The following is a 24,435-nucleotide window of genomic DNA, read 5'->3' as shown; positions in this document are numbered from 1 at the left end:
CGGGAACAAACCAGCAATGGACATTGAAAAGAGCACACGAATCTCTCTATTGAACTTTATTATCAACAGCCGCCACATTCAAATCCAACTACGTGTCAAAGAATATGTTTCTTCCCTATCTCACAGTCCCAAGCAACGAAATCAAGAATAGGGCTGGGATTTATATGCATTGTAGCTATTCACATACCTATTAAGAGGGCCTAAGATTCATCATACTCGAATTTGTTTTTTCCCCCCAATCCTTCGTATTTTCATTCCATCCATCCATCCGCTCCATCCCGTCCCATTCATTCCTAGCCGTTGAGGTCCCCTGAAAATTAATCGCCAAACTCCATGCTACAGTCAATATTACCATGTAACAACCTAGGAGACAACAACGATAATACTACTACCCAATGCTGAGCTTCATCTACTCGATTGTATCTAAGGAAAGCTCATCCTTTCATCTCTTCTCGCATCTCATCTGTCTCCAGAACTTATGTCCGAAGATTACTGTCTCTCATTAATCACTTTCACCTCTACCTCAACTCTAATACCCCCTCATCCAACACTCCAAACAACACCTCCACTTCCCTCTGCACCTTTCCGATTTCCTCTGCCAATTGTCCCGTTACCAAAATGAAAGCATACAAGATTTCATAATCCTCATCTTTCACTGTGATTCCCTGGCTTGACCTTCTCTGCACCCCAGTCCCTTGCAACTCCAATCCGCCAGAGTTTGACAATCCATCATCCTCATCATTTAGTTGCGCAGATTCGTCCTCATTACTGCGACGATTACTAATCGACATATTTTTTCTGTACTGGAAAATCTTCGCCAAGAGGCGATCGCGGGAATGAGCCGTGCTGGGAAGACCGTCTGTTAGGAGAGGGTACTCGAGTTTCATCGAGGAAGCCATGACTATTAATTATTAGTATCTTAACCATTTGTGACTATGGATTGGCGAAAAGTACAAACCTTGAAACAAATGGCTAATCCTCGCACAAAGCTGCGCTCTTTCGTCTTCTGTGAATTTTAATAATAAGGCTTCACCCTCACTAGCTTCAGCATTCTTTTGGATAACTACATTCATGGCATGAAAAGCATCCAGCATTTTAGTCGTAGCTTCGACGATCCGCCCATAGGTAGCAGATGGGAATGGGCCTCGAAGTTCGAATTCGCTTGTGGCCGAGCTTCGAAGTTTGTCAAGTACAAATATATACCTTTGAAATTCGAATTCTTCTCTCAAGTTCATGTACGCATATTGAGACTCGCCTTCTACAATTGTTGATAGGGGATCTCTTTTCCAGACAAGACCCATTCGTAACCACAGAAGTGACAAACCTTCTTTGAATTTTTGTCTTGCTGAAATCGGCCATACAACTCTTGTGATGATCAAGCCCCAAATACAACCTGCAAGAACCGCAACAACTCTGTGAAATGCGATTTCGGTGATGATTGGTCTGACACCACCTTCGTCGTCATCGTGATCGGAGTCCTTAACTGACAAAGAATACGCGTACAAACAAGAAAGATTGTAGGTAAGCATAATAAAGCGACCAAAGGGGCCATTGCCTTTTGCAATAATAATATAGAAACACGGCAAGCTGACAAGCCATCCGCAGAAAGCTAGTGCGTAAGGATTACCGGCACAGATGACCCAAACCACACATGCGATCACGGCGCCGATGAAGGTACCAATAAAACGAGCCCAGCCAGTGGTGTTAGATGCTCCAATTGTCATACTGCACACTAACATATAAGACAAAAGTCCCCATTCTCCTCGGTAATGCTGATATGTTGGTCTTGTGCCAGGTATGAAAGCAAATAGAGCATACAGAGCAGCTCCGAGGCCAACTTTGACGGCAAATCGAACTAGAAATCTGTAAGAGGGGGGGATAGCAGGCTTACTTTGGATGTCACTCACTATCATCACGATCCAGAAATCGTACCATGCACATTGCCTTCCGACGTATTACACCTCCCTTAGTCTCTGAGTTGACTCTAGAAGTGATTTCGACTTTTCTATATCCTAGCCTGGTACGTAAGGGATCAGGAATATCTTTGGGCAATTCAGTGCCTACATCCCTCGCAATAAGTTGTTCCTGCTCTTCATCGTCGATAGCATCTGCTCTGGATTGACGATTAGACTTTCGCCAAAACATGAGCCATTTCCACGAACGATGTTTCGAACGCTCTACTTCTTCTTTCAATTCTTCTAGGATTGCCAAATAATTTTGCATCTCACTTGCAAAATCTTGTAGATTGAAACTAAAATGACCGCAACTTGCAGCCACTTCTTCGAAATCAGCTTCAATACTTTCGGGTCGGGTTCTATCAAGTTCTTTAGATTTATAAAGTTCCTTCAGTGCTTGAGCTCTTGCGTTACTGTAGAGTTTTCTACAAATACGTTGTTAGTTTCTAGGCTTGTAAAGGTAAGTCAGCTATCCTTACAATGCTTCTGTCAGACTTGATCGGAAATGTTCATTTATAGTAATGCGATATTCGGGCCCTTGTGCAAATGGTAGCTCTTCTAGGATTTGCGAGAGTGTATATGCGAGCGACTTCATTGACGGGCCAAGATGAAGAATAAATCGTCCAAAAATTTCCGATGGAGATCGGACCGTAGGCATAACTATACTCGATAAAGTGGTTTCGGTCCCTTGGCGAGTGAGAAACTTAGGTCTCTCTGAAATGGCATCGAGATCGCTGCCCTCCTCGGATGCTTCCTCAATGGCCCCAAGAACTGCAAAACGATCTGATTTGCTGCTAATGGGTCGGCTGAGGGGATTTGTTTGGGACGGCGGGAAGCCATGTGAGCCCGTTGGTGTTGCGCTGCCTAATGGAGGTTCCTGAAGCAACGAAAATTGTGTCAATGCAGCACTCCGTAATCCTCCAATGGATTGGGCAAGTGTTTGCATGCAACCAACAAGCCTCGCTTCAATTGCGTATTCGTTTTCAGTGCCTAGGATGTAATGTTCCAGTTTCGCCTCCTTTAAATTCTTTGTGAGCTGAGTGAAGACCGATTTGTATTGCTTTTGAGCTCGATCAAAGGAAGTCGAGCGCAAATCAGTCTCTGAACCACTAAGGAATCCTCGAGTAATCATAGTAAGCATATCCCCAAATGAGTCTGTGGTCTTGATCATGCTTTCTCGAAGCTCTGCTCGCGCGGATATTGGCCATACCTTTTAGAAATGAGTGACAGGCCTTGGCAGTTGTAAGGAAGAGAATTACTAACCAATAAACTGACGATTGATGTTGAAACCATCCCCATAATAACCATTTTCATGACCTGTACAATTTTATCATTCGAAAAAACTCCCACTTGCACCGCATTCTCTTTTGTGAGAACTGTAATGATCGCCAAACTTGCCAGACTACAAGCAACACTAACCAATGGAGCATTGTAGGCCTGCTTGAACCAGCCGATAAATCCTAGGCCTCCTCCACAAAACACTATGAGAATAAGGGTATAACCAAGTTCTATGAGGCCCAATTGAGTTTCGCAGTACACCGAGACCGCCATGCTCGACACTGATATGAAGACCGCGTATAGGAATGCCGATATACCAAGTATTGCGGCTTCAATCATGGAACCCGATGATCTGGCAGGGTGAAAATACACCGTGATCGTAGCAACCATATGCTTTCCATCTTGTTGCCCTAAAAAGTTGGCCAAGTGCGGTGAGAAAGTCGCGAGACTCCCGAGTGTGTATGCTAACGAGCATTTCAGAATTCCCTTTCCAGTAGGTGTTTTCATCCATTGTGCAAATTCCTTCGAAGATTTAACACAATTTTTCCAACCTCTTTGGAATCTGTTTGTGTCTTCTCCCGTCAAATTTAGACCCAAACCCAAACCTTCTTCATGTGGATGTGATCGCGCCAGTCCGTCGAATCCGGAAGGACTTCGTAGTGTAATTTGTCTGCGAACTCTTTCTCCTGTACTAGGTAATACGAATGTTCCATTTCGTAACTTCTATTGCGGTGTGACACAAGATTAGTTCTCAGCCTGCTCTCTTGCGCGAAATCCTATAGCAACATACCCCTCGCTTTGCTCCATTCTTTCCAAACCTTCTATCTCGTTGAGCGTCTCTGTTTACGGGCGACGCGCTGGAACCTTCTGAAGCCGATGGCGAGGAACTCATGATAGCTATTCCCGTTCTTTCATAGCTTGTTGTTGTTATTACAAAAACAATCGGATTTCCTTGAAGTTGGAGTTGGTGATCTGAGATTATCGGTGGCGCAGGTTGCAGCACTAAAATATAGCTACCCCGGATTCTTTGTTAGGCGCTAAGTGGACCCATCGACAAGCAATGTCAGTAACGTTCAGCGCACCATCCTTCCAATGAATTTAGAAGACAAGAAATGAATTGTTATGAGTGCCCAACAATAAAGGCAATGACAAGGGCAACGACAAGGGCAAGGAAAGGAAAAGGTGAAAGGAAAGGAAGAGAAGGGAAATGTTCTATCATTTGTTATCGACAAGATAATTGAATGTTCCCAGCTCAACATGGATACGAATCTGGTGCTTTCTATCACCGCTGTAGATTTCCAAGCTATCCCAAACGGTATATCGCGACATATATCTTACCCGATCATCAAGTCGTGTGTTGATCAGCCGGGATATAGTGTGATGCCATTTCAAGATTCGGATATCATTACCACTCAATGCTACTATACGGTTATACCGCTCAGCCTACGCTGCACACGTGGTTGGTTTAGTTGAGCTTCCGATCGACATAGGTCTCACCTGATAGACTCTCATATGCATGCCATGGCCCCTACAAATTCAGCTCGACGATATCAATTTGTTCAATGTTCAATGATTGATGGTTGGACGGATTGTTCATACTAGGTATGTGACTATGTTGCACTTGAAGAACTTCTTTCTCAGCAGTCAACAGTAGTATCTCGGGAAGTTCGAGAGGTACATCAGTGTTAAGGATACATTCTCTTCCAATTTTCACAATTGCTAGTGGACCCGAATTCCTGATGCAGCACGTCTAGGAATCTCATGTTGATTACTTTCTCTATCATACAATTCGTTGATGCAAATCTAGAGGCAGAGTGCTTTCCTTGCCTGTATACTTTTCTTCTAATTTCACATGGTTGTGGGTCTGTTAATTCTATTCCCTCAGGTTGATTTGTAGAAGTTTTGCTACAATGTAAATGGGCCATGTTAAGGTCTCAAAAACATAGATTTAATACATTCTCATTGCTGCCTCTTGTCAGATTACCTCAATTGTGTTACCCAGTATACTTTGATAGAAATTTATTTCCTGTAGGCCATTGGTTTTCTCAGAAATTGGATATCTCGTGGTTTAGTAAATGTTCAAGTTGTGCACTTTTTGTATGGCGGCAGGGCAAACAATGTATTGCTTGCATTTGATAATTGAAGAAGTAGTTGGTTAAGAGTATCGTCCACAGCTAGAAATTTATGTTGTCCGTGAAGCCGCCCAGTCTATCGCGATGATCAACATGTATGTTGGGTGAAAAAAAGGGCTCTGAAGCTGATAGATAGGTTTCGTTTGTATATCTTCCCTACTTCCACCAAGAGACGACTCTTGTATTTACTTCCTATAGCGCACACAACCTCATCGCATTAATTCCCAGTCCACGAACTCCACTAGGCTCATAAGATAATTCTCTAGGAGATTTATCTGGCCACTTAAGTCAAGCGTTTAGAGCTCTAATTATCACAATTTCTAATTATGAGAGAACGATCAGATGCTACCTATCATCCTGCTACTTTCCAAGCTCCGAATCTGAAAGATAAAAAAGCTTTTTCCTTTCCGTTGAACTATACGGGTGAGCCAGCACCTCTTATTAAAGAGGCAAGAGAAAAGCAGAGACCTGAAGATGCAAGTGGTCGTAAAGATAATGCAAACAAGAAGAAATTTCCAAAACAAGTAATGCGGATGCTCGTGGCAGCTCTCGGGATGAAGATGGAATTGATCGTATGGATCATGTAGCATACAACAAGAAAGCTCCAAAGACTAGTGACGCGCATGCTCATAGAAGCTCTCGGAATGGTGGTGCCAGTACCACAAATCATCCGGCGAAAGATACTAAAGAGAAGACTGACAAGAAGGGACGCGATTCAGCAGGGAAGAAAAAATGCTCTCGATTTGGAGGTGCTCTTTCTAATTTGAGGTCAAAGGTGATGAGAGGGTGAGAAAGAAGCTTTGGTTCTGGGCTGGGCATAATAATCATTTTTTAGCGTTTGTTGAGTTGCTTTGGACATAGTCGCTGTATTGTCACATACGGGTTAATTGAAAGGATCAGTGATTATGATAGAAATAAGAGGCCATTGAACTGTTCTAGTTGCAGATCATTCTATCTTTGATTGCTTTTTGTTATTGCAAAAATTGACGACAGCACATGCATAGTTATCTCCATTCATAGATTTCTCATCTCTCTAAAGACTCATAGAAATTCGAGGAACGGGGAGGTAGTGTGCACAATGGAGGAAACGAGGTGGAAATTGAGAAGAATGGTGATTTTCAGTACCGTGCGAAGATTATTGCAGAAGTTGGCTCAAGTTCGGGGAGATTTTCTGCTCGCGTAGATTGATAGAAACTGCCTACGTATTTGATTAGACTTTCGAAATCCAGTGACTCTCTATTTCCATTAGGAACATTTGCAATCTTTAAGTAATTTTGCGGATTTATTATTAAGGAGATGAAAAGTAAAAGTTCTCTAGTACCAAGTTGCTGACCCAAAAGCCTTCGAAATATCAGGACATGGTATTTCTAGTCCTTCCCAAAGTTTCAAAGTGAAATTCTCTTGATCATTCTTTTCTACTAATGACATTTTTGAAAATAGCATGTTTTTCTGCGGTTTCCAATTCATGAAGTTTCTTGGGAGTGATGTTGTTAGAAAATATATTCGAATATTTTCGAAATTGATTTCTCAGTTCGTTCCTAAATGGATCCTGTTGAATTTTTGATCTGCAAATACTGTTCCTGAAGTTACAGTGCAGCCTTGATCGTTCACTGAGGTCAAATTTATCTGAAGGAGCGACGACCGAATGCAAGCTAATCCTCGGGTATTTATGAGATATCCGCGTTAATGTTACAAAAATGAGATCAGAAAACTTCTATAAAATCCTAAGAGATTCAATTAAACTCAGCTTAAGCAAAAGAACCAGGAATTTTAACAGGAGCGTATTGACAAATTCAAATTCTGTGCATAACTCGTGTATATTATATCAAAACATTTACTACACCACAACCACACACAAATAGTTGCAAAACAAATTACAGAATAAAACAGTATTTAACAAAGACAGAAGCAAGTACGATTCTGAATACATTCTGCCCAGAGACCACGTTAATTGCTGGTAAGCTTACCTAAGCTCGGCATCCAGTCATATTTGATGGATCTATCTGTCTGTTGAGAAACAGTAGAAGAGAGTCCATCGCTCTGAACGTTGTAATATCAGTCATGACAACGACAAACCCTGTAATCAACTTTCGGCAATTGAAAGAACAGTCAATTGCTAAGCAAGTCTTTCGTCAAGATGAATACATACAGGTTCTTCGGCTAGCAGTGTACATGGCAAAAGGCCGCGGCCCTGAACAGCCAGCATACATACATGTTATAGTGAAAAATTCATCCATGCTATACCCGCCACAAGTTGTTTTGTGTTGAATGACATGTACTCGTGCTATTTTCTTAAAATGTGACGTAGGAGTGACCAGGTCTAGGTACGTTGGTGTTGTAATCACTCATCTATAAATCAACAATGCTGGCGGCCCAATCTTTATTTCAGCGTGTTGTAATTTATTCGAAGATAGATTCAACTTTTGAATTAGATATATCCACTTGGGATCTTCTAATTTCCTTTTCAACAAAAACTTCCTGGAATAGTCGAGTCACGTAGCACCGTGTCACCACAATGTTGAAGCCCTCTATGAGCGAGCGTCTGAATTTGAGACTTCCTGACGGTCCTGCAAAACAGAAACTTGAAAAGCAAGCGAAAGAGGAAAGAGCCAGACTGGAACTTGAAAATGAAGCGGCAGAGAAAAGAGCCAAACAGACGAAACGGGACGCAGAGCAGTCAGAAAGATCTGGAAATAGAGGAAGACGTGGAAGGACTTCTCTTCCACCTGGACATTCAAGCGATATCGACAGGGATGAATCCCCCCTAGAGAACATCCCAAAAAAGCTGTACGGCCACCGAGACCAGCGAGAGACTTTCAAGATTTTGCAAAATCCCGGAACGGTGGCAAGGAAATCCCGACAGATCGAGGGCCTCGCGAAACATCCCGGGCACGGAATAATGTTCCCCAAGGACGAGCAGAGAGCAGAAGGCGCACAAATGAGCAGAAAATTCCTCAGCATTCTCGCGAGCAACGTGGGCATAATTCATTGCCAGCAGAGGATGTTTACTCAAAATATTTAGATAGCCAGAGGGCAGAAAAACTTGAACGGGATCGCGAAGAGAAAGAAGATCGTGAAAGACGCAAAAGAGAGATAAGAGAGAGGCAAGAAAGATGGGATGAGCAAGATAGAATAGGAAGAGAAGAAGAAGACAGAATTTACAATCAAAAAAGGGAAGACTCATTAGAGCGCGCTTGGAAGATCAATAACCAAAAGGGCCATGAAAGAATAGCTAAAGAGACAGAAAGAGAGGAATTCACTCGGGGATCCAAGTCAAGAACAGCTACAAAGGAAAAAATAGGCAGAGACGAAGGGGGACGCACAAAGCAAAAAGCGAATGACAATAATGCAGTCAGACAAGAAAAGACGGGGACAACGTATATATACACTAGCCGGGACGAAAGGGCAAGGGATAGGAAGCCCAAAGATAGGAGCAGAAGTAGAGGTCGATACCATAGAGACCATGCGCGCGAAGAACGAGCTCCCCCAGATACAGAGAGAGTGAGAAGTGCAAAGAATACCGTGGGTAAGCCTAAGGATCGGGATCAGAGAGAACGCAGGAGTAGGGATACAGGTGGAGCTGATCAATACGAACGATATGTTCGAAGTGGGGACCCGCTTCTCTCCAATCATAGCCCGGATCCGAGAGCTCATAGGGACAATGAAAGCCGACATGCTCCCCCGTTCACAATGCCAAAGGCCGGCCGTAGTGCACACGGGAGAACTGTGGACAATGATCCAGAGCTTTACGACCCAAGATACGACCCAAGATACGGCATGTACAGTCGTCAATATCCAAACATGACAGGATAAAAAGTTTCAACTAATATTACTTTTTATCACTACAATCGACAGTTTTGATTTAGGGAAGAATGATCGTATGAGAAAAAATCTGAAAATATAAACCCTTGATTAATGATCAAAAATTCAATTCAATCCAAGTAACTTATCTTGTTGTATCTGAGTGTCAACGACTGTAGTCATGGTCATCATGACTCATTGTTCTATCTTATGGCAATAGATTGTAGTCAAGAGTTGTGATTTGTGGGGGTTTCAAATCGTTGAAACGTCACTACCATCGCTAGATGTACTAGAATTATTATTCCCACTTCCATTCGTCTCTGTTCATTGTGTAAAAACGCTACGATTGATTGAGTTTTCTCTCCACCATGAGAGAGATTTTCAGCATATCAAGAGTATAGCATCGACTTCACTATGATATGAATGACATTGCTGGTGAGTACTCTATTGTAGTATTGATTTCCCCCCTATGGCGGTTTTTGAGAGAAAGGCTCAGAGGCAGAAAAGCAAAATCATGTTATCAATAAATAGTTCTATTGCTATATCTAGCTATTCAAAAGTAGCAATCCAACGAAGCTACAGCCTTTTTGATATCAGATTCAGGGAGTGTTCCTTGAAGCACCTCACGAAGGTCTCGAGGACCGTTGTTACAACAATGATTCACAATTGTACCATCATTCATCCGTACATCTACTCCCCCATCTGCCATATTTACCCTCCAATTGCTTTGAACTTCGCGCGCCATCTCTTCTATAGCGACTTCGTTGCCCACCTTCCCAATATCAAAGTGCCTAAACTGGAAGTCGATGTCTTGGTCGTTTGTAAAACATAGTATTGATGATTTTACAAAGCCATCGAAGCATTCAAATATATCGCCCAGACCACTTTCAGAACCAGTATTTAGGTTGTACAGGTGCGGCCTGCAAGCACGCCAAAATCGAAAGATGACAGCAACAATACCTCGGTGACTGGGATGCATGGCTTCAACAGCGTGGCCAAATCTACCATAGTGACTACCAAGGCTGTTGAAGATGTATTGTAGCAAAATTTTCATGTGAACCATGACTTGCCCGACTTGTTGCCCGCTCAGAACGAGGCTTTCAAAAGCTTTCGATACTGCTACCATGTAGACTTCGCATGCGAGCCAGCCAGCTTCATTTTCGAATGCGACTTCCAGTGTGGAGGGTACGACGTCAGTCAGTAAAAATTCCAGCATGTCCCTATGCCGTGCACCCTTCGAAATCCGGCTGATGTAGCTATAAAGTACATCGGTAGCCGACAGCGAACTTCTGAATCCATTCCAAAGATAATATATCAATCCATTCCGCGTTTTTTCCCGTTCCGAAGATAGTTGAAGTGTATATGATGTTAAACCCGCCAAGTAAAGAGTAGGATCCGTCTCTGGAGGCCAGTACGCAGGAGAATGGCGGAAGAAGAATTCCAAGGGGGGACAAATATTGCTGCAATGAGAACGAATCTGCGAGACCACTTCTTGTACAAAGCTCACATACTCTTCGTGAGCAATGGCGTTAGTAGTCTGGAGCTTTTGCAAGTGCTGCTGCATTGAGAGCATGATAGAATTCAACAAGGCTGAGAACTTAGTCTTGACAGTCTCTCTGGTCGCATTGCCAAATGTAGAAGCAAGTAACGTTCGGTCCGAGAATATCTTCTGGATTCTGATAATAGCGCCTAGACTGGTTAACACAGGTTCCGATCATAAATATGAAAGCTTACCTTTGATAAAATGTTGATTCCTCTTTGCAGATGGTGCTTCCTCCATTAGAGATTTGGAAGATGCATCGTTTATAGTCTCGCTCGCAAGGAGGAAATGTCCTTTCTTCAATAGTTGATAAGTCAAAGCATTCTCCCAACGAAGTTCGTGTTGTGGCTTGGAAACAGCTATCATCCATTCTGATCCAACGTCGAAGCCAGGAACCTACAAAGCTGTTAGTAAAATTGAAGCCATTTACAGACACCTGGAAGTGCTTACATTAGAATGCAATGATTTTGTGTGCTCAAGTAGCTCACTGAGATACAGCGGCCAAGCTAAAAGCGTGCAATGCGATTTCTCTCGATGTTGAAAGACTGCGTTTGCACCGACAGTTAGGAAGGCCTTCGGAGACTAGTATTGCCGTTAGCATAATATTAGAGCAGCGGTCTTTGAGAGATCATACATAGATGTCGAACTTTATGAAAGCGGAGATGAAGTGAGCCCAGCACTTGATCAAGCGGCCTATAAAGAAGTAATTCGTCGTATGTTCTAGTGGAACCGGGCCATCATGCAATATCCTTTGAACTAAATCTCGGAAGGTTGAAGTGATTGCACGATCAAGCGGCTGACAAAGTTAGCTTTGCGAAGCAATAGATACGAAAGGGAGTAGAGCATACGTGAAGATAATCGTCCATAAACTGCATTTCTTTCGCCCAGTCGGGATCACACTCCAAACCCTGGCTGTCAAATTCTTCATCTCCATCTGGACTTGCTTCAGATTTGCTCTCTGGCTCTGCGCTATTGAGTTGATGCAGGTGGCAGTTGAGGATTTCGATTGCAGATGAGGTTAATTCTTGGTCAATTTTATCTTTGGAGGAGCCTATAGATAACATTTTCGCAAGCATTTCTAAGAATAGATTAGCACATAACTCTGTCAATAACAAGTTCCATAACAAAGATCCTTACCTAGGTTTATGGTACGCTTCAAGGTTGTTGAATTTGTGCATTTCAATGATTCTATGGTCGATCTTGCCACAGCTTGTATACAGGACATGGTGCTTCCTCGATTACAGTCAACGTCTGTTTGAAAAGTTCCGTTGGATTGAATGTGTAGTTGCTGCCGAACTTGGGTTAGTTCCACATATTCTTCGAGCAGACTATTGAAGAAGGAGTCCTGCCAAGTGACAAATGGTCCATATGATTCAACAGTGAAACTGGTAGGAATGTTAGACAAGGTGAACCGAGCAAGCCGTTCCCAAGCCCTTAAATTTATTAAAAAGGCTTCGTTATGTGAGTGAGCAGCCGAAACAAGCTTCTGCAGCAAAGTGATGGACGGCCCGTAACCTGGTGGGGCAGCCCAGTATACTGTGCACAGAAGGTCATGATGGTTGCGCAACGAGGCAAGATCACGATGAAAAATCGCCTCTTCTTTTGGAAATTGTCTATCATGGTTTGGCAAGATCCGCGCAACCAAATTCCTAATACCTTTAGTATCGCCTACTGCACGCTGATGCCTGATTGTAATGGCTACCAATTTGAGAAAAATATGAAAGCAGCGGTCCTCTGGTTCGATATCTAGTGGAGATTCTATAGTCAAATCTTCCAGAAATTGAGGCGACTTATAAACCTCTTCATTTCGCAAATTTGCAAGCTTCTGTAAAGCAAAGCAATCAAATAGAGTGCCAATTATCCCGCTACACTTCCACCAACCCCATTTTGATATCAGGTGATGACATCGACTCACAATTGCTCTGCAGTAATCGTTGAAGCTTGGTGATTGTCTAACATTCGACGCATAAAGTGCAAATACCCTTTTGATCAATTGCTGCGGAAGTGACCAATTATCGAATCCATTTTCCTGCCATGAAACTGACGAAACGTAACCATATTCATCAAACCCGAAAAGTGGCAGAAGAGAGAACATGGAGAGCCATAGGTTTTCCATCGAATTGGCATCCTGCAACGAACTTATACTTTTGATGCCCAATTGTATGTTTGCAACGTCCCAAAACGAAACTCGTGGAATCTTTGCAGTCTTTAAAACATGAATGATAATGACCCAAGATTCAGGGACGTAACGATCGTTTCTTATGCCACCCTCTCTTACAGACAGATATTGCAGCTCGTCGTACAGCTTTCTTACAGATTCTAAGCCTTCCGATATTAAGAGACCGATGCAAGAACTTCCCAATTTCTGCAATAATTCTTCGAGGCGGAGAGTCGATACATGTGCACCATTTTGTGAAAGGCGTAGTAATCGAAGTGAGAGCACCAAAAGTCTAGTAGTGACTTGAATTGCTTGCCGATTGTTCACACTAGGCACGTGACATATATTGAGGCGAGATGAAAAGTCTTCTAGTATATCTAACATTCGTAGTAAAAATTCAGATATCGACTCAGAACTTGAGAAATTCACGCCATGCTGTACATAATCCAAGATGAGACTGGTAGTCGCGATCAAGTCAGACTTGTTCAGCATCTCAGATGTATCAGTAAGTTGTTCTGCTAGCCAGTCAACACAAACGCCCATTTGCTCGGAGACAATGGCATTCCACGTTCCCCATATGAAAACATTGTCCCCCACTTCAATCGACGTTGCAGGCCTGTTATCGTCAGATGAGACGAGATCTATATTTTTCAGAGTATTTGCAAGACATCCACTGCCAAGGAAGGTAGTCTCATGGAAATATATTCCCGCCTGCAGTGGAAAAACATCAAAATGTTGAGGATACCTTGTGCCAAATTTCCCTAGACCAAAAAGTTTCCCTTGATCGGCGCTTACTTCACTCAGCGCAGGCACCAAAAAGGACGATAAGAGTGGCTCACTCGGTTGACGATAGATAGCTGCACCTGCATCTAAACGTTGAGGTGACCGCTTCCGACGTCGAGGCTGCTTTCCCACCTTCTTTGTGAGACGGTTTGATATTACATCATCGTCCCCATTGAGAACATTGGATTCTATTGAAGGATGTACGGCATCATTGTCCCCATTGAGAACATTGGATTCTATTGAAGGATGTACGGCATCGTCATCGGCCAAGAAACGGCTGAGTTGGAGATTTCCTCGCTGTAAAGGCTGCTGGCGACTCATACGAAAGAGGGCATCGAGGGTCTTCTTCCTCGGTTCCAGGGTTCTGGTCGGGAACTGCTTTGCTTCAAGTTGCGCTGATCGTGCGGATGGTGCTGCGAAATAAGAATTTGGGCGTGCTCTATGTTGAGTCTTGGTAACGACTGTTGAAGCATTTTTCGATGGAGGCATTTCTGGTTCCACATCTCTATTCGCTACAAAATCGTTCATCGAGAGCTGCCTTGCTCTGGGTACGCGAATCTTCCTTGTGTTGGTGTATTCGGTACTTGGCTGAGACTTTCGTAGGCTCGTCTGAAGCTTCATAATGGGTGGAGGAAGCTTCGTTTGATGATTGGTAGAGATTTCAGTAAGCGGATATGCGTTGACATTTTCGGATCGAGGTATGAATGAAACATTCCTGGGCCGAATTTTGCGGTTCGTCCAATCTTGCAAGACTGACTGGGCATCAGCAGTATCTTCGCGAGTCGCAAGCCTGATAAACTTCCGCGTTGGACTTTGACGTCCAAGTTCCTTTCGTGATCTTGCGCTTCGAGCCGCTACCTTGAGGAATGCCGGTGCATGTGGCTCGAAATGACCAGCATTCTCAGCAACGTCTATTATACTAAGCTTGGGCGGTGTCTTCTTGAGCCGTCTTCGTTTTGGTTTGCTGGCCTTGCGGATAGCTGGAGCTATAGCCGTGAGGTGCGAAGTTATCCTCGGTTGGTATGATTGTGATTGTTGATTCCAGATATGAGATGAAGACTTCATTAGACGTTTAGCATTGGGCTGCTTCAATGAACTCTTGGCTACACGTTTGCGACTTGGAGTTGGCAGCATACCATCAACACGGTCATCTTCAATAGCAAACCCGGAAGTCGATTCTTGAAATAGGCTATCAGCTCCAATTCGTTCATCGTCTTCCATGAAAAATCCTTCGAAATTGTTCTCATCGGGCTCATCACTTTCGTCAGATTCTAAAAATGCAAGTTGGTTGGCAGGTTGCGTGGAAGCTGCTTGATTAGACCCTCGCACAACAGGAAGAGCAACTCCAACACCAGCACGCTTTTCATTACCCTTTTGATAATTCTTTGCTTGAAGTTTGAGTTCTCGTGTCTCTTTTCTTTTTTGATCAAGTCTTAGATGGGATGCAGGTAGCACGTGTTTCATCTTTTTCTTCAAGAATACCATTTCGTCCTCTTCTTCCGAAGATGACGACGTCGAGGATGAACCAGATGCTGAAGAAGGAATTTCTATCGGGTCGGCAAACGGATCCTCTGTATCCAACATTATTTTCGAAGGGGATGTGTGTGAAGAGGCTTTAATAGCACTCGTAATTGGAGTGGGCACTTCTGTGATTCGCCGAGATTGTGGAGAGCTCTGATCCAACCAAACAGGAGCTGAGGCAGGTGAGGATGTAACAGAAATTACACGAGACGCAGGCCTTCGTACAGTTCTTGAACGAATGGGTGAAGAGCCAGTCGAAGATGAGCTGGGAAAATCGTAGATGTTTAATCTAGGTTCTTTATTCACACTTTGGGCTTGGTTTGGCAATTTCGGTCGATTTTTAGTTGAGTACTTCTTTGACGATCTCTTCTGCTTGGGCTTTACTAAATTTGACTTCTGTCTGAACAAATCTGGAAGGTCTGGAAATTCATGGTCGCTATCCTCTTCTTCTTCCCCCAATGTTAGATTATTTGGCTCCTTGATGGTTTCGCGTACGCTATCTGCTAATAGCGACTGTGGTAGAGAGCCTCCGGTGAGCGTAATAGGCTGGCTTTCTTCCATGTCACCCGCTTCCGCCTCTTCTGGGTCTTGAAAATCCTTATCCCACGATTCTTGATTATGTATGACTCTTTTCTTTCGACTAGGTTCATCTTGGCTTTGTGGAATTCGAATAGGTTTAATGTGAGAAGCCTTCATCCTCCGCTCGTAACGCTGTTGCTCCAAGAGAAATGGATGTATTTGCACAGGCTTCCTTTCTCTAAATTGCCTCCTCGGAAGGTAGTCTGAATTATCAAAGCCTGGTTGCGCTTGTGCTGGAGACTCCTCGCGTATCTGCTCTGTAGGTCTTGAGAGTATGGGTTGTTGGACAGGAGAAGAAAGAGGCTGTGCCACTGGAGGCGATCGAATAGGGCTTGTTGGAGGCGATGACAGGATGCTGGATGCTGGGGATAGAGTTTTAATCCAGCTTCTGGAAACCTCATCAGCCTCTGCTTCTGGAGTGGGTTCAGGTAAGAATCCAGTCGCTCCAGTTTCGATAGGTTGCTCTTGATTCTGTTTCACACTGTCCGAAGAGTCTCTCATAATTACTTCTATCGGACTGTCAACAAATTTGTCATTGACTATATCAAAAGATTGGATCATGTCAACGGATGAAGCTTGAGACATTCCGATCTCCTCAACAATGTCTCTCGTATTGGGATATGCTTCTTCATCCTCTCTTCTGACATTGTTAATTTGTTCGAGAACATCGTCGATATCATGAAACTCGTCGTCTGCGGCATTGTCTCGTATCTCATGATTTATAGAATTTTGGGAATCAAATTCTTCTTCATCCTCAGAATCCGGAACCACTCCTTTCTCCTTCCAATTTGCCATTTATGTCGAATAACATGTTATAGTCGAAAAGTATAAGTCCTTTTCGAAGCGCGAGTCTGAAGGGATGGTTGGTTACCTATTGCTTTTTGAGGTTGACGCGACTGAACCACTTTACGCGATCAACTTTTTACGGTAGCTGAGGCGACTATTAGTGCAGTTCTTAGTCATCTTTTGTAACCTATGATTCGCTCATGTGAAGACCTTCACTGCCCAAAAAGGAATCTCATCAGTACAAACTTCTGTTATCGGAGACAATCATGAGTAAAGTTAAAGGAATCTTCCCTTTATTCTTAGCCACAGCCTTTGGCATTGGTAATGGTATGTGGAATCACATTGTATCGGTAACAATTTGCTGAGAAAGCTTTAGGCATCTGGGTTTTTGGACCAGCGTTGAAAGAGCAACAAGAAAACAACTTGCAGGCAAAGTAGGTACAGTGAAGGTTGAGATCTAAAAAATTGATTTGCTTCATGTTTGTATTCCGATTGACTAAATCGGTATAGGGCAGCCTTTGAACGCCCAATTCAAACCGAGGAAAGCGAGGCGGCTAGGATGGCAGAAGTAGAAGCAAGTCGCGCTGCTACTACGAAAACTTTGCTAAACCCATCTGAGACTCCAGAGGCTTCTTGGTGGCAGTCTGCCAAATTCTGGACAAGTTCTCAGCCAAAATCCAATGGTAAATCGGAATCGAAGCCGAAAGAACCGATTGCTGAGGCGAAGAAATCATGAGCCTGTCATGATTTGTCTTGCATATCTACCATGTCATTAGTGCTGATCTCGAGAAGATAAATTGTAGAGGGTATTCTTTTGGGCTCGGATCCCGTTGGATTTCTTACTGTAACATAGAGTGCTTACTCCCTGGCCATATTTCACACGTGGCCCTCACTATTGCATGTCCATTACTTGACCAGCAATCGTTTGAAGGGAGGGTTCGTTGATGGTACAATTTTCACCATGTGTATATTAGACGAGAATCAAGGATTCGTTCAACATAAGGACCTGTAGAGCGTCGTTTCATTAATTCAACGGATGATACTTGAGACCTGATTATTTTCAACCTTGAATATTTACGCGGTAGTCATTTAAAAATGGCACAAAAATAGTTCTACAACAATCACTCATGAATTAGAATATTCATCAAAATCATTAGCTTTGTGTTAATGTGATCTGGCACAGTGCCAAACGCTATGTAGGCAGCCGCATTGCTTGCAACAGGTACAATTCGAGCTCGACACGAGGTCAAGCATGACGCGTGGGGCGACGAAAGTGGGAGAGCGGTACAGCAAGCAGAAGCATTGCCTTCGACTTTCACCTATCACACCAGAGCCTGTTGCCCATTAGATTAACATACAACAATTCTCCGAGTCAAAATGCCTCTCTGTGAGTACTGCAGCGCTATTGAATTTGAGATGCTTCGCTGTCCAACTATTGAGGAATTAATGTCTCTCAATATCAAATCGGGGATTCCAGATACATATCCCTTCAAGTCGTCTTCTCATAGAAGAGACAGGCCCAAGTTTAGTCTTGGCTTTCAATACCGCGTACGCTAATCCTCATCTGAATGTCCTTTTTGTTCAGCAATCTGCGATGTCTTGTCTGATCAGAAAGACAATCGTATGCGCGACCTGGACTCCTTCGAATGTGTTGCTTCCATCGTAGCATGTGCTCGTGTAGTTCCCGTCAAGGCGATAGCGTGGGGACCTGAGTGCGAATTCATGCATTTGTATAGAATTGACTTGATTTGGTATCCGATAGGAGAAGGAGAGAAAATTGATAAACCAGGTCTTCGTACAGATACCGAAACATTCCCGTGATACTTCATAAATGATGCTTTTCAAACATACAACGCAGAAGTATGTGATGACGGTACCAGGAATGGCAATGTCAACCAGAAGGCGGTTGTCTTTTCTGGAAGATTAAGACCGAAGATCATTGATGTTAAACTTCCAGCTCAATGGCTTCGAGAATGTCAAGATAACCATGCGGAGTGTTCCAATTCAAAGCTCCCAGATCAAGCGCATACAAGGAAAGTTCGTGGATTGTTGATCAAAGGCACCGTGCTAATCTTTTGAATAGCGAAATTCCAATATTTCGGCTATTTGACGTGCGGGAAAGTAAGATTGTGGAGTTTCGTGATGTCAATATTGCATATTTTGAGTACGCAGCATTGAGCTATATGTGGGGTGGCCCTCAAAAAACAGTTCTCTTAAAAGATAATCGGAAAGCGCTCCAAGAATCAGGCTCCCTCAATGGATGCATTTCAAAGACTGTTCAGAACGCGATCGGATTTTCACAACAATTAGGAATCCAACATCTGTGGGTTGATGCCCTGTGTATAATTCAAAGCGACGATTCTGACAAAGCCATACAAATTGGTAAAATGGGAAGCATATATGCCCATGCAAAAGTCACTCTTATCGCTGCTTCTGGGAGAAATTCCGAAGCTGGATTACCAGGATTTCGAACTCCTCGAACAGGAAAACAGACACAAATTCTCATTTCTAGGGTCGATACCCAATTTTCTATGAAGCTAATGAGAACATTAAATCCTCACAATAATGGCTTCTCATTCTCACACCAGCTTGATGATGCTGAATGGAGTCGGAGAGGATGGACTCTACAAGAAAGAGCACTGTCAAGACGCAGTATTATTTTCACTGATCAACAGCTTATATGGGCCTGTAAACAGTGCCATAGAACTGAAGAGACCTACTGCGAAACTTCATTAGCACACACAAGCTGGTTTAGGCTCCAAGAAACAGAGTACTTTCTCGATACCTCCCTCCGCAGCTTCTTCGCTTCTGATGATGTTATTGAGCAAACTTGGTATCGATTTAGACTTCTAGTCCTTGATTTCACTAAAAGGCAGCTTACTAACCCTGGAGATGCGCATGACGCTATTCATGCCATTCTAGAACAAGTCAAGCACTTAACCGGCGATACTTTCCTATGGGGATTACCTACAACGAATTTTGAGATGGGGCTTTGCTGGGAACCCAGCTCACCACTCGGCGTTAGGAAAAGGAAGGATTTAACGGTGTTGAAAACTACATCTTTGAATAGAAGAGTACCATTTCCATCCTGGTCTTGGTTGGGCTGGCACAATGCAATTAGTATACGCGTGGAGGAAAGGTATCGAGATCTAGGGTGAGTTTCTGTGGCTTCTCTTTCGCGAACAATGTAATAGGAAATGTAAATAACGCTGTGCATGGATACAGTATGGATCCCGAGATTATATGCTATGTACTTCGAAATTCACCACTCCGATTAGTTCGGGTACTAAGAATTTCTTCAGACGTCCCTGGAGAACAAACTCGTTTTCATCCGTTGCAATCACAACAATCTAGCCCAAATGCGATTTCATTGGAGGACATTCCAAAGCACTATCCAGACTTGGGAGTTGACAAACTTGACGACACCCCAGATGACCAACTCATATTTTTCTGGGCAGAAGTCGCTCAGTTCGAGGTCTCGGAAATCATGACGATGGCGTTCGAGAGTTCAAAAAATACCCCATGGGAACCTCGATATACCTATAAGCAGCGTGATATCAGGGATACGAATGGCAATGTGGTTGCGCAAACAGCATATTGTGATTTCGAAGAAAATGCGCGGGAAAATGGAACATCATGTATAGAAGAGCCTGAAGCTGGTGGTGGTACTTACGATTTTGTCCTAATTGCCAACAACAATCCACCAGATCCGGAGTCTAAACCTTCCAAATTGTATTGCAGGTCGAGAGAAAGAATGGAGTCATGTATAGGGTCAACAATGCAGAGATACCAGAGGAAGCTTGGAAAAGATCGGAAGCAAGAAGAATGCTGGTGGCTCTTGGGTAAGGATAGGCTTGCTGAATGAAATAAAACCAGAAAAAGAGTTCAATGAGGTTAAAGTTGATAGAATTATAATACTGAACCTGAAGATTTTTGGAGGCGCATTAGCTAATGCTATATGGTTTGTTTGGCTCAACTACCTTTCAACTGGTTCACGTCGTAGCAGAATCAACTAACAATAAAGTCCGACTGACAACAATCAATCTATAAGCCAATGAATCCATGACATGCAACTAACATGTTTGGTGTTTGGGGTTAAGTGAAATTACCAACCCAGCGAATGCAATACTATAAGAGAGTAATTCAAAGCCAATCTCTATCAAATCAAGATTGGATAGCTAAGATGTTCTGCTGAATTAGTCTCGAGAATCTCTGGTAAGTGAGTACTCAGAGCTGATTCGCATGCCGAGATACAGCAATGTGAAATTCGTTAGAACCGGGCCGTGGCAATATGTTGCAGATGTGATGTTTGAAGTTATGCTGAATGGATGCTGAGATGTTGTTGATGCATAGATCCGTTTAAAATTAGATATCTATACTCATCTCATCAATATTGATGCAGGAAGATATTCTACAAATGCATGGTTTATGAACCTTTTTTGTAATAATCATAGTTCCCCCTGGTTCTTTGCAAATGGAATATTTGAATTAGATGTTGTCGCAGTGTTGACAAAAGTTGATGCCTGAATTCATCCTCGTATATGCCTGATAATGAAGGATTACCTATCATCAAATTCGATGTGCTTCGAAGAAATATTTCAAACGCTTCTACGAACGATTCCCAATTTCCCCCTTGAAGTATTCGCTCGATAAAGAGCACGAAACGTACCGGATGCACGCCGTAGCATTGCGAGCTCTTCGCACACATAGACACCCTCTCTCGCGACAGACATGCCGAATCATCGCAGGCTGCAGGTTTCCCCCTCCCCGGCGCAACTTCCACCGTTCAGCAATTTCCTATAGTACACCCGATGATCCAGCAACTCCGGAAAATGATAAAGAGGCAAGAGCAGGCATAGAGGATATCCCACGGATACCTGAAGATGGAGAGCAGGAAAACACAACAGATGTCCCGCAAAACCCCACGGAAGCAGAATTAGAGAATCCAGTAGCAGAAGATTCTATACAGCCAGTCGAAAATATAGACCCTGAGCAAAGGTCTCGCGGGAGGCTTTCGGGGAGAACTTTACGAGCAAATCGTCAAAAACAGCCGGAGGGTCTGCCGCCGATAATACTGCCGGATTGGTTTTGGAATAATGTCAAACTGGTCGAGGAGCTACCGCAGACAGGCTCACTCGCTGTTTACTATGGCGGTAACGTCCCAGAATTTGTTGAAAGTTCTCCAGGCCCCGAAGCAACAGAGAAGATGAGCCATGCAATCAAATCTATCGTTGAATGCGACCTCCCTCCTACCGAGAAAGCAAGATATAGCATGCATGTTGATGTTTACAAAGAAATATTGGCATCCATCAGAGCGGGTCTGAAATTGCGCCCTTCACAAGCTGTCTTGGATGGGAAAAATATCATGAGGCCCATTCTCCACTTGCTGTGCCCTAAAGACGGAGGAACGTTATATCTAGACTCTGTCGTGGAGACCATTTCGACCAAACTAGGAGCTGATCTTATACGTTTGGATCCAGTCGATATAGCCCAGATTTTAGGGCCATATATCGATGAGAACCTAGCTTGGACGGGGTCAAAAGCATCCCTTTTGGGTTATGAAACTTCTAGAATGGCAGGCAGGCTGGAGGATTATGAGAAAGATTCAAGCACGTTACCTGAAGACATAGAGGGGGTTGAGGAGGAAGAGATGACGGGCATGAGCAAAAAGGCTGGTCCCGCAATTGCTTTCACCGCGTCAAATTCTTCCGAGGCACAGAAAAAGCTCTCGGCAATTTTTAGCCGGTTAAAGGGGGCCCTTACCCCGGCAGCGGAGAATAACAGGCGTTCATCAGATGTTGTGATGCCATTTGCTACTTTCGCCGACCCCAACTTTTCGGCTTCTAGCAATGGTAATTCGTCCTTTGGCAACGTGAAATCTAACGCTGAACAGTGGAACGATTTGAAGACTACGGCTTTACTTGAGTCATTTGTTGCTGCCGCCGATTCAAAACGTGCATCGGAGTCTTCAGGTGCGGATGCAACCAATACCAAAGATTTAATCATACAGGTTCGTGACTACAAGGATTTGACTAGAACATACGATGGTTACAATATTATTGATAAACTGCGGACGGTGGTCACCAAACGCTGGCAGTCCGGACGAAATATAATAATGGTTGGAACAAGTTCCCTAGAACAAGGAGAATCCGAGCTTTCATCAGCAGGTATTCAACATCTTCAATCGGACATAGTTGAGGGCGAGAAAAGAACTATATTCGTCCCACCAGACCGAAGAGCGGAACAGGATACAATATTCGAATCTGATGACAAGTTACGTATCCGAACTTTGAACATACGGCATGTTGAGGATATGATTACAAAACTTTCGGGGGATACGCCCGTGACTGTGGATATAGAAAAAGACCTCGACGTCGCGTGGGTAGTATCTGCTGGTTTAGACGATGCAGTTTGGCATTATGCCCGTGTGCAAAGGCTTGCAACGACTATCCTAGGATTAGAAAATAGCCCAGAAATCATAGATGGGCCAACATTTTGGAAAGCTCAACAGCTGCTCTCCGAAAGTGACAATGCAAAATTTTCTTGGGGCGCAGCAGAGTTGAAGGAGGAAGATAATGATGTGAACAAGATGCTTGATGAGATCAACGCTTCACCGAAGAAGACAGATATCAGAGAAAAGCTCAAGCAAATTCGAAAAACGTGCACTCCTCATGAGAAAAAGCTGCTCGGGGGTGTCGTTATACCGTCGGATATTCATACCAAGTTCGAAGATGTTCACGCTCCAAAGGAGACTGTAGAGGCACTAAAAACATTGACCAGTTTGTCATTGATACGGCCAGAGGCTTTCACTTATGGTGTTCTGGCTACTGATAAAATGCCTGGTTTGCTCCTGTATGGACCGCCTGGAACCGGTAAGACGTTACTGGCTAAAGCAGTAGCGAAAGAGAGTGGCGCAACAGTTCTTGAAATTAGCGGTGCTGAAGTGAACGACATGTATGTTGGTGAAGGCGAGAAGAATGTCCGAGCGATCTTTTCGCTAGCCAAGAAACTTTCACCCTGTGTTGTATTTATCGATGAGGCAGATGCTATATTCGCTGCCCGTGGTGATACCAAACGCTCAACTGCCCACAGAGAGATGATTAATCAATTTCTACGAGAATGGGATGGCATGAACGATTTATCTGCCTTCATCATGGTCGCTACCAATCGACCATTCGACCTCGATGAAGCTGTACTGCGCCGGCTGCCTCGAAGACTTCTGGTTGACCTGCCCGTTGAAAAGGATCGCGAGTCTATTCTCAAGATCCACCTCAAAGATGAGATTATCGACTCATCAGTCTCTCTTGCCGAACTTGCGAAAAACACACCCTTTTACTCTGGATCGGATTTAAAGAACCTTTCGGTCGCAGCTGCATTGGCATGTATCAGGGAAGAAAATGAACTTGCCACTAAGCACGAAGGCGATACCCCTTATACGTACCCCGAGAAACGTATCCTCACCAAACAACATTTCGACAAGGCAATGGAGGAAATCAGCGCAAGTATCAGTGAGGATATGAGCACGCTCTCTGCAATCCGCAAGTTTGACGAGAAATACGGTGATAGGAAGGGAAGAAGGAAGAAGAGTGCTGGATTGGGCTTCGGTGGTACGACAGTTCCCGAAAAGGATTCCGAAGCGGGAAGAGTCAGGAAATCACCATTGGCGGTGTAGATACAAGGGCACATATTTGAGTACAACCACAGGTACATATGGCTCGCATTTGGGACTTTGCATCGGCGGCGTGCATATCATATTCACGAATTGCATGATAGGGCGTCACGGTCATTGTATAATATGTGGCTGGGAAGGTAAATGCTATGTTACACATAATTTTGTAGCAATAAAATAGATCATGACTTGACGTTACTGTCTTCTCTGATGATGGATCAATTATACATGCG

General features: G+C 43.6%; 7 protein-coding genes across 7 annotated transcripts; 5 read left to right on the top strand and 2 right to left on the bottom strand.

The window, feature by feature from the left end:
- Window positions 1-518: 518 nt before the first annotated feature.
- Window positions 519-4,125, bottom strand: Bfra_008174 (putative ribosomal protein l19 protein; the record flags this gene model as incomplete). The annotated part of the gene is made up of 6 exons (XM_037338537.1): window positions 519-901; window positions 959-1,855; window positions 1,908-2,380; window positions 2,435-3,165; window positions 3,219-3,956; window positions 4,024-4,125. 6 exons carry the CDS (start codon window positions 4,123-4,125, stop codon window positions 519-521), a joined length of 3,324 nt encoding a protein of 1,107 aa, XP_037191843.1.
- A 1,566-nt stretch (window positions 4,126-5,691) lies between these two features.
- On the top strand, window positions 5,692-6,553 carry Bfra_008173 (uncharacterized protein; the record flags this gene model as incomplete). The annotated part of the gene is made up of 3 exons (XM_037338536.1): window positions 5,692-5,948; window positions 5,999-6,140; window positions 6,413-6,553. The coding sequence occupies 3 exons, from the start codon at window positions 5,692-5,694 to the stop codon at window positions 6,551-6,553; spliced, it is 540 nt and encodes a 179-aa protein (XP_037191842.1).
- A 984-nt stretch (window positions 6,554-7,537) lies between these two features.
- Bfra_008172 (uncharacterized protein) lies at window positions 7,538-9,178 on the top strand (the record flags this gene model as incomplete). Its single annotated transcript, XM_037338535.1, has 3 exons — window positions 7,538-7,585; window positions 7,866-8,368; window positions 8,392-9,178. 3 exons carry the CDS (start codon window positions 7,538-7,540, stop codon window positions 9,176-9,178), a joined length of 1,338 nt encoding a protein of 445 aa, XP_037191841.1.
- A 541-nt stretch (window positions 9,179-9,719) lies between these two features.
- Bfra_008171 (putative mus7 mms22 family protein) lies at window positions 9,720-16,542 on the bottom strand (the record flags this gene model as incomplete). Its single annotated transcript, XM_037338534.1, has 6 exons — window positions 9,720-10,855; window positions 10,901-11,102; window positions 11,157-11,288; window positions 11,341-11,502; window positions 11,555-11,784; window positions 11,844-16,542. The coding sequence occupies 6 exons, from the start codon at window positions 16,540-16,542 to the stop codon at window positions 9,720-9,722; spliced, it is 6,561 nt and encodes a 2,186-aa protein (XP_037191840.1).
- Window positions 16,543-16,799: 257 nt separating this feature from the next.
- Bfra_008170 (uncharacterized protein) lies at window positions 16,800-17,269 on the top strand (the record flags this gene model as incomplete). The annotated part of the gene is made up of 3 exons (XM_037338533.1): window positions 16,800-16,860; window positions 16,910-16,967; window positions 17,044-17,269. 3 exons carry the CDS (start codon window positions 16,800-16,802, stop codon window positions 17,267-17,269), a joined length of 345 nt encoding a protein of 114 aa, XP_037191839.1.
- A 641-nt stretch (window positions 17,270-17,910) lies between these two features.
- Window positions 17,911-18,354, top strand: Bfra_008169 (putative mitochondrial aaa atpase protein; the record flags this gene model as incomplete). The annotated part of the gene is made up of 2 exons (XM_037338532.1): window positions 17,911-18,081; window positions 18,145-18,354. The coding sequence occupies 2 exons, from the start codon at window positions 17,911-17,913 to the stop codon at window positions 18,352-18,354; spliced, it is 381 nt and encodes a 126-aa protein (XP_037191838.1).
- Window positions 18,355-18,367: 13 nt separating this feature from the next.
- Window positions 18,368-24,205, top strand: Bfra_008168 (putative mitochondrial aaa atpase protein; the record flags this gene model as incomplete). The annotated part of the gene is made up of 6 exons (XM_037338531.1): window positions 18,368-18,393; window positions 18,414-18,527; window positions 18,551-19,687; window positions 19,759-20,375; window positions 20,434-20,498; window positions 21,125-24,205. The coding sequence occupies 6 exons, from the start codon at window positions 18,368-18,370 to the stop codon at window positions 24,203-24,205; spliced, it is 5,040 nt and encodes a 1,679-aa protein (XP_037191837.1).
- Window positions 24,206-24,435: the final 230 nt, after the last annotated feature.

This window comes from Botrytis fragariae, assembly GCF_013461495.1.
Source record: "Botrytis fragariae strain BVB16 chromosome Unknown tig00000061, whole genome shotgun sequence".
In the NCBI taxonomy this organism is placed as follows: Eukaryota; Fungi; Ascomycota; class Leotiomycetes; order Helotiales; family Sclerotiniaceae; genus Botrytis; species Botrytis fragariae.
The sequence above is the reverse complement of the archived record's forward strand: the minus strand, read 5'-3'. Positions and strand labels throughout refer to the sequence as shown.